The following is a 16443-nucleotide window of genomic DNA, read 5'->3' on the forward strand; positions in this document are numbered from 1 at the left end:
AAAGGCCCAAGGCACTCTGAGCTTTGCCTCCACCTAACCTTTCGGCTCAGCCACTGAAACAGCCTCTGGTGGGATTCGAGTTGTGTGAGGCAGGTTCTCAGTGAGTCCTCAGGTAGGGGTGAGTGCTGCTCACCAGACTGATAGAGGTTGGAACTCAGTGCCAGCGCTGGGTCTGAGGCCAGAGCAAAAGCGAAGGAAACTATTCTTATACAAAGTAACCACTCCTGCTCTGGCCAGCCAGAATCCTGCAATCCACCCTTTCGCACCTCTGAAGCTAAGTGCCTACGTGGATGAAGCATACAGATAATGCAGCCAAGTACACCCAGCAGACCCTGGGCATTGCCGTGGATGGAGCCGACACTCGGATGGCATCAAGCTGTGTTGCTTCTGCTACTGTTTTCCAGGACATGCTGCCTCTAATGCAGCTGCACCTGCGTCCGCAGCCCAGCCAAGACTGAGCAGCACGTACAATGGGTGAGCTGTACCCCTCTTTTGCAGTGAGTGATGGAGGGGATGGATGTGGCGCCTTCTGACGATATCCTTTTATTTTAAAAATAAAACACACAAAACTCTATATAGAAGAAATAAACCTCTAACTCAGTCCCTCAGTGAGCACACACAATACTTTTCCTAAAGTGATGTCTTTCTTGAGGCTGACTTATATTAAGTGTAGAATGGTGATAGACCCTGGCTGGTTTGGCTCAGTGGATTGAGCGTCGGCCTGTGAGCTAAGTGTCGCTGGTTCGATCTTCCAGTCAGGGCACATCAGAGAAGGAAAACTCTGACTCCAAAAAACCTCCGCTGCCTTGCGGCATACCTCTTCAGGGGAAAGGCTAAGGGAGTAAACCCCGACAGAAAATCCGGAGCCGGAGTCCCTAAGGCAGTTTGACATTGTAGTCAACACCGGCAACTCCTGCGGCGCACCTGAAGCCAAGCTGTATTGACTCCGTCTTTCCCTTGGACCCTTCAGCTGCGAAGAGAGGGGGGGGGTCTGCTGCATGGGCAACAGCAGACCCTCCATATCACCCTGCCCAGGCTCTGTAGCTTCAGCTTCACTGGAGAGGACATTCCAGCGTCATCGCAAGATGTCGATTCAACACGGGAGGAGACAGATACCGTGTCACTCCCGAGTCGGACTGCACAGCCATTCTCGGCGGTGCAGATAGACTCTTAAGAAGCTACACCATCGTCTCTCAAGACGGACGGCTGCCGACGAGATAGACTCTTAAGAAGCTACACCATCGTCTCTCGAGACGGACGGCTGCCGACGAGAATGGTGATAGGAGGACATTGTTCCTAATGCAATCAAATGCTAAGGAGACCTTTGTCTAACAGAAGAGTAGAGAACCACTGCCACTAAAGTTGTTCTTAGAAGTTCCTGACATTTTTGGGAGTACGTTTACAAACCCTGACTGAGTGGAGAGAGATTTTTTTATTTTTAGTAGCCAAGAGTTCAGGCACTGGCCAGATCTGGGCTGTCAGTAAGAGCAAAGGGAGCTTAATAAACTCCAGAGGTTCAACCCTGGATAACAGCTGCTTTTGTGAGACCCAAAGTCACAAAAGGCAGGGGAAGGTGGGGGGATACTTTTCAAAAGGTGTTCCCCATTGCCCTCTATGTGAGGAATGTCCGCAGATCAGAGCTTGTGAAAGACTGCCCAAGGCTGACCATGTCAGCGTCACTGCAGTCTGATGGGTGTGGAAGCCAAGACCCTGAGAGGTTCAACAACCAGCCCAAGAAGACCCAGTTGTTCAGAAGCTGAGCAGCATGCAGACCACGCTGCCTGACTCCGAAGGCCCTTCTGTACCTGTACCTCTAACCTGCATTTTGATTTTTCTGTTCTCTCACCATGTGACCTCCTGCTACTCATGATCCTGCTCTTGGGCCTCCATCCTCTCAGACTCTCTTTTGTCCCTCTAGCCCTTCCTCCACACCTCAGGGGTGGTGCCCAGACCCCCTCAACCGCTCAGTTCCTCCTCAGCCTGTGTCTGTCCCCTGCTCCTTCTTTCCACCCCAAGGCCATAGAGCCAGTGGAAAGAAAACGCCCAACTAGACTAAGGGAGTCACTGAAAATGGTGAGTGTAGAACACCAGTGCCCCCTCCTGGTGCAAGGTCAGCTCTATCCTCTTAGGCATAAGACCTGGGTTCCCAGAATTCTAGTATAGTTTTAGTAAGCCCCTCAAAGTCTGCTGCCCCCTTAGTATCTGACATCAGTGGCTGTCTGTGTCCTTCAATGATATCTTAGCCCACTGGCAAGGCCTGTGTCCTTCAGAGATATCTTGGTCTGCTGGCAAGAATTTAGTGACTTTTCTGTTTCAGTAAGCCTCTCTGTTCTCAGAGGCAACTCCCCCAGAGCCATCTACAGAGAGTCCCTTCAACTCCTTCCACCCTTATCCCCTTTAAAAAATCCTCCCTTTCGTTTGTTCACTGCTGACACCTTAGGGTCTCAGCCTGCCTGTCGCAGCTAGCCAAATAAGTCTTTTTCAACTCATGACCTGTTCTCCTGTCGTTTCTCCTCTCCTCTCACCGGACTTAACACACCCCAGCCTCTCCCACTCCTTAAGCCCTCCCTGGGGCCCACCATCCATAGAGCCTTTGCCTCCAACTCTTAAGCATGAACTTCTGGCTTCTTGTCCTCAAACCAGTGCTGTCTGCACGTGACCAACTAATACAAGGTGTTCCTGCTGCTTAGAGAAACTCACCCCCCAACCCCCACCTGCAGTGCATGCTGCCTGTCTCCTCATCACCTTGCCGCTGCTGTTTGGGAGTGGTGTCTCTCCATGGCAGAGAAAATGTTAGAGCGAGGCTGAGCTGCCTCCAACGCCCCGGCTCGGCTGGAAACTCTCTGTCCAGCAGAGGTTTCACGATCACAACGGAACAAATTTACCCAGGACACTGTATTTTGTCTGGGGGGAATGGGAGGTGGCTAGTCTCTCTAATGGAGAAGAGCACAGAACTTCTGTCTCCTGTGCCTTTTATTGAGGAGGGGATTCAGGAGATACAAGGTCAAGACTTATGAATCATCAATAAACTTTCAGATGCTTGGGTTACACTTGACAGTTACTGATTACGAATATCAATATAGAGAACACAGTGACCAGTCTGTGTCAGGGTCTATTAAACATCCTGATGCCATGCTGATATCAGGTACATGACTTCATACATTTTTAGTTACAGATTGCTTATAGTTCACTAAGAGATAAGAAAAGCAGAGCAAGCTCTAAAGCATACTGTGAATTCTTTAAACCCAATTCCCATGGGACCCCCCTGAGTGGCCTTCAGTCCTGTCTGCTGCACAGCCTTTTGGTTTTCCGCTGAGACTTAAAGGCCTTCCCAGGTAGTGGGGGCCTGGCTCAGGGCTTCGGTTACAATTCCTGAACCACAAGGAGCGGTTCCCTACATTAGGGCATGCCACAGAATGAAACTTTGTTCCCTAATTGTTGGTTTCGAAGGTAGAAAATTACCCACAAATCGGATGGATATTAGATAATGCAAAGTTACTTTATGTGTTATGTATTTAAAAATGAGCGATTTCTGTAAAGGTACATTAACTCCTATTGCATAATGCACACAGTGTAAAATGAAAGGAAAGCTATTATGGAAGGAAATGTTTTCAGTGTTCATTAAAATAATCACATCTATACTTCTTCTAAGTGAAAAGAACATGGGTATGAATATTTATGATATAAAAACACAGAGGCCTGAACTAAACAACAGCCTTGACATTCTGAACTCAAGAAGGTGCTAGGGATTACTGCAACGACAGTCTCCATATGGGGCCTCGGGATGAAGGTCTGGCTGGTTCTGCATCTTCCAGCTGCTTAGATGCCTCTGTGCCCATCTCTTACTAAGACTCACACTCCATCCCGACCCAGGACACTTCCTGTCATTCCCTGATCCATCACTAACAGCTTCCCATGAAAAATCCACCTGGTTCCGGCTCAGTCGATGCTCTGATGGCCTGTGTCAGGGCCATGGTTTCCTCATCTCTACAATGGGAACAGCTGTGCTGCAGGCAGGGCTTTCAGCCATCACACCCTCTCTAGAATTAGCTGATTATAAGGTGTGAGGGACAGGGGCAGACAGAACTCAGATTCCAGAATCCCTTGGCGGCATCAGGCTCTCACTCTGTTCACTGGCAACAGAAAGAAAGAGCAGCCTTACTATTGTCCTGCTGTCCCCAGCCAACCCTGACCCTTATGCCTTCCTCTGCCCCTTCCTCCTCACCAGCTTCCTCTGACCTGCCTTTATGGTCTCCACTCTGGGCCCTTGGCCTGGCCCTTTTTGTTCCCCTGCCTCACCCAGCCAGGCTCCCAACTCTCATCAGCAGGCCCCCTTTGCACTTGGGAGCCTGCAAAGCCTGGGGCTTCCACAGGTTCCCTACGACCCCCTTGTTACCGAGCAAACTGGGGTTTAATCATACCTGGCAGCGGTGTATGCCTTGAAGCAGAGGGGGACTGTACCCTCGGTCTGCAAAGAGCCAGAGATTAAATACTTCTGGCTTCCTGGGGCCAGAGGGTGTCTGTTGCCCAGCATGAATGAATGGATGGGTGTGGTTGTTCCAATGAAACACTGGGGGCACTGACGTCTGAATTTCATATCATTTTCATGTGTCACAAAATATTCTTCTTTTCTTTCGGTCATTTAAAAATACAAAACCATTCTTGGCATGCAGACGGCACAGAAAACAGCTGGCCGGCCTTAAAGGAATCCAGACGCGCACTTTGGCTCTGAGACGGTTTAGGAATGAGGCACGGTCACTTTTTCAGGGTTCCTGAGCACACTCCCGAGGGTCCTGAGGAATCCTAACACTGGACATTACCATGAATTAGGGCCGGGGGAGGGGGTATTGTTCAGCATGTGGAAGCACCCTGGTGCCCTGGGAACAAAACATGAGGTTTATGGTCAAAGTAACCCACCAGCTACCATTCTGTTCTCAGCTGCACAGTGCAGAGCTGTGGGCCTGTCCTTCTCGGTCCTGGCCTTGGGGGGAGCACTTGCAAAGCAGGAAGAGACTTTCCAATGGCTTGAATGTATTGTGCTGGACACCCCCAAAGGAGCTGGCTGCAAGACTTACAATTGCTATCCTTATCTCCCCTGCAGGCGAAGTTCAAGTCCTATTCATGCCCTGAAGTTCAGGATCGGGTGTCAGTGGAGGGATGGGACCCTGGTGCTGAGAATGAAGCAGGTCCATGTGAATGAGTCCACTGTCCAAAGAGAGAGGTCAACGGCCGACAGGCCACTCAGGTTTCAGTGCAGGAAGTCACAAAGAAGTCCCCTCCCTGCAGATCAAACTCCAAGGCACAGAAGGAGACAGGGTCCACTGGGGGTCGGGGGAGGGTCTTCCTCCCCCTCCGCTGGCCTCTTCCTCCCACCCTGCAGGTATGAGCTCTCCACCCCAGCCTGCCGGCAGGGCAGCCCTCCTCGCAACCAGGTAGTATTTACAGCTTGTAACAAGCGCGTGCTACCACGCGCAGGAACAGTCACCACGTGCGGTAACAAAATAGCAAAAGATAGCTGTTTAAAAAAGTTTTTTTCCCCCTCTAGGAAACTATACTCTGATGGTTTTTAACTGGCTGTGCAATTTCAGCCTGTGTTCTTAGTGTAACTCAGCACCGGCCAGGTCGACAAAGCTCAGGGCCAAACTGCTGAGTGCTAGGAAATAGTCAACGACCACCTGAATGTCATAAGCTTAAAAAAAAACCACACACACAAAAAAACCTTTTTCAGCAGGTGCATGCTTTTTGTTTTGCTACGTTTACACACGGGGAAATGGCTCGTGTTACATAGAACGACAGGCCAGTGATCACCGCCAAGCAGCATTCACGGTGAGGCGCGCAGGCTGGTTACGACGGAGCACGCACGTGTCCTGGTGTTACAGAAACAGGGGAGTCCAAAAACAAACCCCAGAGTTTGCGGCTGGGAGATAGGCAGCAGGAAGCAGCTTTCAGGATGCCCTTGCATGCTTGGAGCTAGTGAGTGGCTGGATACATTGTTGCAAAGATCCGCTTTACTTCCAAGACGCAGGAAGACGGGAGGTATCTTGGACTGTGGGCTGGTAGGAAGAAGCAGACAGAGCCTACCTAGGGTTCTGTGAATGGTCAGAACTGTTTGCAACGTGAGAGGACGCAGGGGGAGAGAGGAGGCAGGGAGGAAGGGAAGGAGCTGAGGACATTTTGGGGCTGGCTCTGGCTTTAGGAGGCTCTCTCTCTCAGGCTCTCTCTGGCCCTCACGCCCTCACTCTCTGGCTCTCGTGGGCTCCCTCCATCTGGCTTGGAGAAGGGGTCTCCAGGCGGCTTTAAGAAGAGGCTCTTGCCAGGCTGCTTGGAGAAGGAGAGGAGATCCATGCAGTTTGCAGGAAGAAGGCAGTTTACAAGGAGGCTGAGAATCCAGATGGTTCTGCATTGAGAGCTGGAGGCACCACAGCACAGAAAGGACCTCCCCAATCAGAATTGAATGATTGGCAGCTACTGGTAAAGCTGAACTGTGCCTAGGAAGTAGGGAAATGGTGTTTCCGACTTTCCTAAGACTGGCCAGGTCTGGGAGAGGGAGGCAGGACTATGTGTAAATAAACTTCTTTTTCTTTTCACCAAACTCTGGTATTCAGAGTTATGATCCTGGCGGCGGGCAATCGGGCCCCTAACTAAACAGCCCGTGGGTTCTGTTTCAATCGGAGCAGCCCAGGGGTTCTGTTACACTGGCCTTTCCCCATTTCCCTCGCACGCTCCCTAGACGCTCTGGGTGGAAAAGAAGTCGCAGAAGACGCGATTAGTATAGAGAATTCCCTGTAAGGTGAGGACGAGACCCCAGAGACGACTTCCCACACCCTGGATGGTGCCATGTGCCATTTTTACCCCCATGGTCATGATGCCACCAGTGGACAGTCTTGAAAATGGATCGAGTGGCCGTGTTGTGCTGGAGCGACCTGAGCGCATGTGGCCTGAGCCCTGAGCTGTCAGGAGAAGGAGGGCCGTCCTCTTGTCCTCTTGGGCCCCTGCCACAAGGCTGATTAATGACAGTGTGAGAATGAACGTTCACTCATTCTGTTCCCGCTCATTGCCTCTTCCCAGGAAAATACTGGTACATACGCAACCCCAAAAGATAACCTACAATTACAGGGGTCTATTTTGATTTAATCCAGTCAACTGAAGCAATTAAATTCATGGGTTATTAAAGCAATGTAAAATAAAAAATGAACTTCTGCCAAAACAGTAGGAAGTATTGTTCTGAATTAGTTCAAAGTTCTGAATTTTAAAAAGTGCCAGCTTCTTTTTAAGTTATGTGAAAAGGGATCTTTTATTTCTTCTGGTATTGAATTGGCCTAGAAAAACAGAACTAAACCAGGAAAGTGTAAGTGTGAGGCTATTTCTTTTTCATATTAGGAATTTATAATATATAAAGATAAAAGCTTTCAGCTCATAATTTAAATTTGATGAGGCCACAAAATGTCATCTAATCAACTCTGCTCTCAGGAAAGATTATCTTCAAAATTTATGAAGATCTATAGTTGAATATTTTATTTATAAAGATCATGAGGGTGAGATTGTTCAGGGAGGTGAGGGCAAGTTTATGGGCTCTGGCAGGTTCAAATCCCAATTCCTAAGGTTTAGAGCTTAGACTAAAGCTATGTATTCAATACCATTCCAACCTCTACCAATTATTTCTACCATTTAGGTATCTTAACAGCTAATTCAGGCAATATTTCTCCTTTACTTTTTTCTAGAGATTTATCTGGCAATAATATAAACTATTGAAAAGAATTCTTTTCAAGCATTGCCTTTCCTAGAATATTTGTAAGTTATAACTATAACTTAATTATGTCTAGAATTTTATATAACTTAATTGTAAATCTTTGTTATTTCTTTTGAAGTAAGATTAAAATTGTATGAGTAGAAAGCTGCTAAAGTTATGTAGCCAGTCCTTTTTGTCTCTAGCCCAGACTAGTGTGAGAATTACCTCACAGATAGGAATGACGCATTCTACAGCAGTGATTCTCAGCCAGGGTTTTGCACCAGGTGGCACTTGGCAATATCCAAAGGCATTCTTAGTTGTCAGGACTGTAGATATGCTACTGGCATGTAGTGGGCAGAGGCCGGAGTTGTTCACCATCCTACAGTGCACAGGACAGCCCCTGTAACAAAGAATTATCTAGCCCAAAATGTTAAAGTTGTGTAACCCTGTATTAGAGAAATAAAGACCACATAATTTTTCAAGCACGTACTGTTTTGTATCTAATGCACTGCATGTGTAAACATGAAATCCTGACTCAGAAGAGGTATCTCCCACAGTGAGATTTATTTAATGTATAGAGGGAGTATTGAGGTTGTTTTATCATATATAAATTAGAATCACTGCCAAAAGATCTGAGTTATTTTTTTATTTTTTGCTAGTGTCTTCTTTTGAAGAAATCTTGGTGGCAATTCAGTCAGCGAACTGAGCCCCGGAACATTTAAGGCCTGGCACGGAATGCAATTTTTACACACTTTGTAAGTGCAAAAGAAGATAAATACATGTAAAAATCTATGTGTGAACACATCATCCAGGGATTGGTGGGCTGGGTGTAAGCCCAGTTTGAACTCTGAAGAGTATGGCTTAGGAGCCATTCATTCTTCTCAAATGAGGAAACTAAGGTACAAAGAGGCCAAGGACTTGTCTGACTCACACGCAGGCCCCGCTTTCCCCAGCACCGACCTTCGGCGTGGGCGATAAAAGGCAGCAAGCAAATATCGTTCAATGTAGCGTCATGGCTGTCCCAGCGGTGCTGCTGCTCTGACTTGTGAATGGTCCTTGAGATTCCACTTGTGAGTTTAACTTCGATTCCTGCTCACGTGCAAAGTGTCTAACTGCGTAAATGTATGGAACATAGGACTGAAAGGGTTCAGCTTAGCTCAGAGTTCTCCTCAACCATGGGTCTCTTAAACGGTAAAGCAGGAAGTCTTCCTAAAAACCTGCTACAGGGCACGTCTCTCCTCAATCGCACAGAATGTTATCTTTTTGAGAAAGTATGTCAGTCTGAAGTGATTTGTCTGTGGCAACGGGACTCTGTGAGGTATGGGGAAATATGCTGTTTATGTGAAGGTGTGCTGTGAAAAAATAGTCATCAAGAAAATACATCACTGTAGCCTAATTCCAATTTCTTTCCTGACCTCTCCTCAGTGAGAAGTGTGGGTTTTATTCTCTCACAGCTCAAAAATTCTGTGATTTCTCTGGGACATGAGTAAACCACAATGCGTATGTTCAGTGGCCTGAAAAGGATTTTGGACTCCTGGTGAAGACTGTTGTCTACACCTGCCTTTGAAAAGGCTGTCTTACTGTCTTATGGTTCGGAAACCCAACTTCCCACAATTCATTTCAGCTTAGATGCGGGTGTTCAGGGTGTGTCTGGAGCTGGACTGACAGTTCCTGCAGGTGTCCCATCTGTGGCAGCCTTCCTTTCCCATTTAGTTTGCTGATCCCTAACTTGGGGAAAGAAGGCTGAGGGTCAGTTTCCCTTTGGCCCGCGCATCAGAGAGCAGCAGGCTTCTGGGGCCCTCCCACCCAGAGGTCTCGGTGGTGTCAGTGCAATGCCCTAAACTCAGCAGCTTTGCCCAGCATTGTGTAACACGGAGAGATTCCTATAAGAAGCTGCGTTTCACTATAGCTAGGAAGGCAGCACAGGAAGAAAAAAGGTTTCCTGGGTGCCATGCCCACTGTGTATCAGCACTGTACTAAGTGCTGGGGTACAAGGGAGAATTGGGCAGGGACTTTACCCCCAAGAAACTTTGATACTGGAAGGAGGAAGATGGCTGTTGTTGGGAAGAACATGGGAGACCCACGCAGCATCTCTGCAGCAGGGTAACAGGAGAGGAGGGAGACTAAGTGGGAAACGAGGGGTGGGCCAGGACAGATTTGTCATCCAGGAGGCACCAACTTGTTGTTCTTGAGTTTCTGGGTTTATCTTAAATGACAGGAAAAGGTGTTAGAAATAAAGATACTCCTGTGGTTTGCCCAGAGCTGTACTGCTAGAACTAATGCACAGTTATTTTCAAAAGCTTGTCACAATGCCATTCGTGTATGCTGGGTGCTGGGCTCCTTTGTTTGGGACCAAAGCTTTGTTAGGGACAAGGCTAATTTGCTTCAGGAAACATCTGCCGTAATGAGGTATAAACTAAATCGCATCTTTTTCCAAAGGCTACTTGCCCAAGGAAGATGCCACCCCTCAAGTTGAGTCATTTGATCATCTATACAATGTATTACTGGTGTTTTTATATGTTGAAACAATACTTTTCTCTGTATTAAATAAGTTTGTGACAAGTTTGAGGTAGATTTACCATGAATTGAATGAAACTTAAGCTTCAGGGTTCTTCACTTGCATGGGTCCCCTTCAAGGTATTAGGAGAGGCACTAGCAATTTTCATATTTCTAGTTTGGCATGTCGGTATTAGGATTTCCCAGAACAGATGATGCTCAAGCTCCACAAAGTCTTTTTTCACTCCTGGGGCTCAGGTAATTATAATTCAGTAAGTTTCTTGAATGAAGTCTTTTTTAAAAGTATATTTTATTGATTATGTTGTTACAGTAGTCCCAATTTTTTTCCCCTTTGCTCCCCTCTGCCCAGTACCTCGCTTCCCCCAGCAATCCCACCCCCCTTAGTTCATATCCATGGACTGTGCATATAAGTTCTTTGGCTTCACCCTTTCCTATATTATTCTTAATTTCGGCCTGTCTATTTTGTACCTACCAATTATGCTTCCTAGTCCCTGCACCATTTCTCCATTTCTACCTCTTCCCCATCCCAGCTGATAACCCTCCAAATGATCCCCATACGTATGACGCTGTTCCTATTCTGGTTTGCTTAGTTGGATTTTGTTTTTATTTTTTAAATTCAGTTGTTGATAGTTGTGAGTTTGTTGTCATTTAAATGTTCATAGTTTTGATCCTGTTTTTCTTAAATAAGTCCCTTTTGGACCTGGAGCTCACCATAACGCCAGCCGCTACTGTGGAGGCTGAGCGTCCGACACCCCTGCAGCAGGCCGCAGCTCCTCCGAAACACCCTGAGGCGACGCTACCACATCCGGAAACTGTTCGGCCTCCACTCCGGCCTGAGGTAACAGGTCAACACTTGGACCTGGAGCTCACCGTAACACCAGCCGCTACTGTGGAGGCTGAGCGTCCGACACCCCTGCAGCAGGCCACAGCTCCTCCGAAACACCCTGAGGCGACGCTACCACATCCGGAAACTGTTCGGCCTCCACCCCGGCCTGAGGTAACAGGTCAACACTTGGACCTGGAGCTCACCGTAACACCAGCCGCTACTGTGGAGGCTGAGCGTCCGACACCCCTGCAGCAGGCCACGGCTCCTCCGAAACACCCTGAAGAGACGCTACCACATCCGGAGACTGTTAGGCCCCAGCAGCCACCCTGGCCTGAGGTAACAGGTCAACACTTGGACCTGGAGCTCACCGTAACACCAGCCGCTACTGTGGAGGCTGAGCGTCCGACACCGCTGCAGCAGGCCACGGCTCCTCTGAAACACCCTGAGGCGACGCTACCACATCCGGAGACTGTTCAGCCCCAGCTCAGGGTAAAGCCAGAAGCCACTGCAAAGGCTGAACGTCCAACACCTCTACGGCAGGCCACGGCTCCTGCGAAACACCCTGAGGCAACACTTTCACAGCCAGAGACTGTTCATCCCAGCAGCCAATCTGGTTCGGGTTAATGGCATTCAAATTAATGTAAGTGTTCTATAGTTTCTTGTCCTTTAGGAGACAATTTCAGGTTAACCTCAGTTCCTCTCATTTTACTAAATTAACATTTTAAAACCTTTTCTGTAAAGGCAGACAGTAAATATTTTAGGCTTTGCAAGCCACAGTCAGTCTGTCTTGCATATTCTTGTTTGTTTCTTTTCTTTTTTTGTTTACAGCTCTTTAAAAGTGTAAGAAAGAAGTATTTTTAACTTATGGGCTGTATGGAAACATACCATAGGCTCTATTTGATCCATGGGCCCTAAATTAAATGTAAATACAGGCAGATGATATATGAACACTTATATAACCAGGTTCATATGGGTGTGTATAATTCCTCAGACTTTACTACCACTTTTCCTCTATAACTGGAGACAATTTCCTACCGATATCTTGTCTATATGATTAAAAAATTGAAAATGCATTGAACATAAATAAATGCTCAAGATAGGCTGGAAGCCCGATCCACACTTACAGAATTGTAGCATTTTATTGCTGGGAGAAATTGTAAAGATTATCTAATTCGAACCCCTTGTGTATCTATCTTATAGATAATTTGAGGAATGAAAGACCTTCAAATAAATCTTTATGCACTTCTTTTAACTGAGGACGCTGAAAAATAAGATGGCTATTTCTGGATCAAAAGGCAAAATAACTACAATTATTTACTACACAGAAATATATATGGAGAAACCTGGACGGAAAACAGAAACAAAGACCCAGATCACTCGTCTGGGTCTCACTGTGTTGCTTCCCGTTTCTGTGTTGGATCGCAGTGCCCCAGACCCCCCCCCCCCCCCCCCCCCCCGCCACCAGATCGCTCACTGTGCCCTAGACCCCCAGGTCACTCACTCACTGTGCCCCAGCCCCTCTGGGTCACTAGTTGTGCGCCAGCTTTCCTGGGTCGCTCATTGTGTCTCCCGGACCTTTTGTGAGCATGTCCGGGCTGCACCGCTGGGCCCCACGAAGCCTTTTAAAATGGCAGCTATCGTGGCTGCTGAGCCACGAATATCCGATGCATTTTTCAAAGTTGTCGCTGGACGACTTCCCAGAAAAGAATAAAATATTTAACAACCCTAGCTCAGGAACCAGAAGCCCCGGAGATGGGAGAACCTCCTGAAACCATGATGGAATGAGAAAGCTCAGCTCTTCTGAAACACCCTGAGACAACACTTCCACATCGAGAGACTGTTCATCCCAGCAGCCAATCTGGCCTGGGTTAATGGCAATTGCCCTATGTGTCAAGGAATTAACCAATCTTCTTTACCAACAGGTGTTAATCCTAAAGGTTTAGTTCCTAATCAAATCTGGCAAATGAATGTTACTATCGTACCTAGTTTTGGAAAACTTAAATTTTTTCATCATTCCATTAATATTTGCTCAAAATTTTCCTGGGCTACAGCTATGCCTTCTGAACGTTCTGGATGTGTTATTACACGTCTACTTGAAGCATTTGCTCTAATTGGAAAACTAGAAACTATTAAAACGAATAATGCTCCTGCATATCTTTCTAAAAAATGTCAGGAATTTTTTTCTCAATATAATATCAAGCACATTACTAATATTCCTTATAACAGCACAGGACAAGCTCTTATTGAACGTCATAATCGGACTCTTAAAAAGCTTCTTGAAAAACAAAAGGGGGGATATGGTATGGATTACCCAAGGAAGAGAATTATGAATGCATTATTTACTTTAAATTTTTTTAATTTAGGAAATGATTCCCTTTCAGCAGTTCAAAAATATTGGACCGTGAAAACTGTGTCACTTTTAAATCAACCTATTTTCTATTATGATGTTTTAACCTCTAACGGGCTACCAGCAACTGTTATTCGATGGGGCTGAGGCTATGCTTATATTTCCACAGGCACTCAGAATATCTGGATTCCTAATAAATGCCTTAAGTTGCGTTATGTCCGCCCAGAAGAGGGGGCAAAAGGACAACAAAAAGAAGGACTGAAGGAACCTCCCAAAGCTGCCAATTTGGCATGCGATTTTTACACATATTAATCCTCAGTCATAATCCTTTGAGAAGTCTCGATGATCCCTATATTTTTTAATTGCCAGCATTAAAACATCTAGACCTGGGACAAACAGATGTGTGACTTACAACAGTTGAGCGCATCCTCGCGCTAAGCATTAATTTGGAAAACCTGATCCTACCTCGTAATTTGGCCTGCTGCCTCTGTGAATTCAGAGAGAACACTGAGAGGGTCGGCCAGAGAGTGAAATTACACTGCACCGCTGACTGTCTGAACAAAGTGTTTTTGAAGATGTTATGACTGGCATTGAATGCATAAATCCTATGAACTATATTGAAGGATTTTCTGCCAAACCTGCCAACTTGGCATGCGATTTTTACACACGTTAATCCTCAGTCATAATCCTTTGAGAAGTCTCGATGATCCCTATATATATATTTTTTTTTGTTTTTAACTTTTATTAGTAAGAGTTCTGAGTACAAATAAAAAATTTAATTTGACATTTAGAAAAAAATTACTCTAAGGTTTGTTCATAAAGAAAAACCTGTTCTGTACATTTTAATCTCCAATTTAATACTTTACACCATGGTGCTTCTAAGTCTATAACTTAATTTTAGGTTTAAATTTAATAATTTGTCTTGGTTTACGCTTTGCGGTTTTTAATCTTTGTCTGCTTGGGTTAAAACTTCTTCCTTCGCTGAGGAAAAAAGTCATCTTTATTATGTTCTCTACTCCTGCTGCTTTTGTCCCCAGGAGGTAAACTTAAAGGGTCAAAGTCTCCTTTGCCTGCAGCCAGAGAGCTCCCGTCACTGCTTTTAGAGGATACGGTGCTGCTGTGACTGGCCCCAAATAGCTGTTCCATCAGATTAGCTTTTTTCTCTTTTCTTGTAGTTAAATGTACACTGTCCTTACTGAGTTTTTCTATACTGTTTGACTTCCCTGATGTTTTTGCAAATGAAGGCACAGAGCTGCCAAATACAAGCTGATTTGGAGAGACTGGGCTTCTGCTATTTCCTGGACTCTGGCCGTCTCCTTCTGAAGTTAAAAGCCTGATGTCTTGCAAATGATGGCTATTGAATAATCTCTCTGAGGATTCAGAGAACATGTATGTTTTGGGGCTTTTCTCCAGGGAGGACAGTTCAGATTGCAAATCTGGTAGCAATGGTAGAGGAGGACATTTTAGATTCTGAGAATCTTGGAGTTCTCTGTTGATTCCATTCAGTTTAGCAAGTAGCAATTCTCTCTTCAGTCTTTCTTCTTCCTCTTCTTGAATTTGGTACATTTTCTCTTGGTATCTTCCAGTTTCCAATGCTGGCTTGGCTTCTCTCTTCAGCATAGATGTCTTGTCTTTTTGATTTTTATCAAGTTCTTCTCTTTTCCAGTCATACTCCAGCTTCTCAGCCTCTTGTTTTAAAACATGGATTCCTTGACCTTTAACGAATTTTTCTTCTCTTTGCACAACTGGGTTTAGAATCCCTGTTTCTTCATGCTCATTTCTCTCTTCGGATTTCAGGTCCAAAGAAAGATGTTTGGGTTCCCATTTGTTTTCATAACACGTAACTCTTTGTGGTGTAATAGGAAACTCTTCCAGCTTGAAGTCTTCACTGGTTTGTACTCCTTTTGTACACTGGTATGTAAAATCACATTGGCATGCAGCATTTTTTCTTGAAACATGTTCTTTTTCTTTCTTTGGAGAACACTTTGGTAGACGATTAGAATATGTGTTTTTTGTGTCCAGTTCTCTCTCCTTTTCCTTTAGTTTATGACATAGTTGTTCCAGCTTGTTTTGAAGAACTGTATTTTCATCATGAGCATCAGACACCCTTTTCCTTTCAGCAAGTAATTGCCGTTGGAAACTGTTATTACTCAGTTCAAGGTTTTTCATTAGTTCCTTGGTTCTTTTTTCAGTGTTGTCTAATTTTAACTCTGCTGCAACTAGTTTCTTTGCCAAATCATCTCGTTCAGGTAGGTGTCTAGCCTCAGAGATCTTTTTCAATTCCTGTAAGGAACATTTTGTCCTATATAGTTCATCTTCTGTTTCTTTCACCCTTTTCTCAGTCGCCCGTTCTTTCTCTTGAGCTTTTCTTAAGCGTTCTTTGAGTGCTGTAATCTCATTGTTATGACAAGCAGTAAGTTGTAAGACTTCATTTCCTGTATCTTCAAACTTATTCAGGGTTTTCCCATGTCTGTATTGAAGCCTTTTCAAAGTTTTATTTTCTTTTAGCAGCTCAGTTAATCTGACCCAGAGTTCAGTTATTTCATTCTGCAATTCATTGATTTTTAGCAGTCTTGCAGAAAGAACCTGTTTTGTAACAAGATCAGTATCTTTCCGAGGTGGTTCCCTACTGAGGCTCTGAGAGCGAAATCCCACTCCTTTTCTGTTTGTTGGGCCCTTAGGACTTGGTTTCCTAGGGGCTTGGTGATGCACTTGGCTATTTGAAATTTGTCTTTTAGGATGTTTTCCCTTGATACTCATAGGTGTGGAGGGACTGACCAGTGATGACTGGCCAGAAGACTGTGGTGTAGTTCCAAAATCAGATGAATAGTAACAGTAATGGTGTTTGCCTGTCTTATGTTCTTGGTCAGTATCTGGACTTCTTTCTCTTTCCCCCATGGTTTTGAAAATAAATCTCTATTCACATAATTTCACAGATTCTTTCTTCCAGAAAAATCCATGAGAAGCCTGAGGAACACTTTCTAGAGTCTTTAGATCCTCATGAAAATATTTATATCTGTTCAA

At 45.5% G+C, this 16443-nt stretch overlaps 1 protein-coding gene across 1 annotated transcript; it reads right to left on the minus strand.

Annotated features, from left to right (window-relative positions):
• Positions 1 to 14205: 14205 nt before the first annotated feature.
• Positions 14206 to 16443, minus strand: LOC149995076 (lebercilin-like). The gene is given in 2 exon segments (XM_090260033.1): positions 14206 to 14411; positions 14413 to 16443. Coding segments are annotated over 2 exon segments (2013 nt in total). The 5' UTR covers positions 16318 to 16443; the 3' UTR covers positions 14206 to 14303.

The sequence above is a fragment of the Furipterus horrens genome, unplaced genomic scaffold (assembly GCF_987537825.1).
Source record: "Furipterus horrens unplaced genomic scaffold, mFurHor1.1.pri manual_scaffold_13, whole genome shotgun sequence".
In the NCBI taxonomy this organism is placed as follows: domain Eukaryota; kingdom Metazoa; phylum Chordata; class Mammalia; order Chiroptera; family Furipteridae; genus Furipterus; species Furipterus horrens.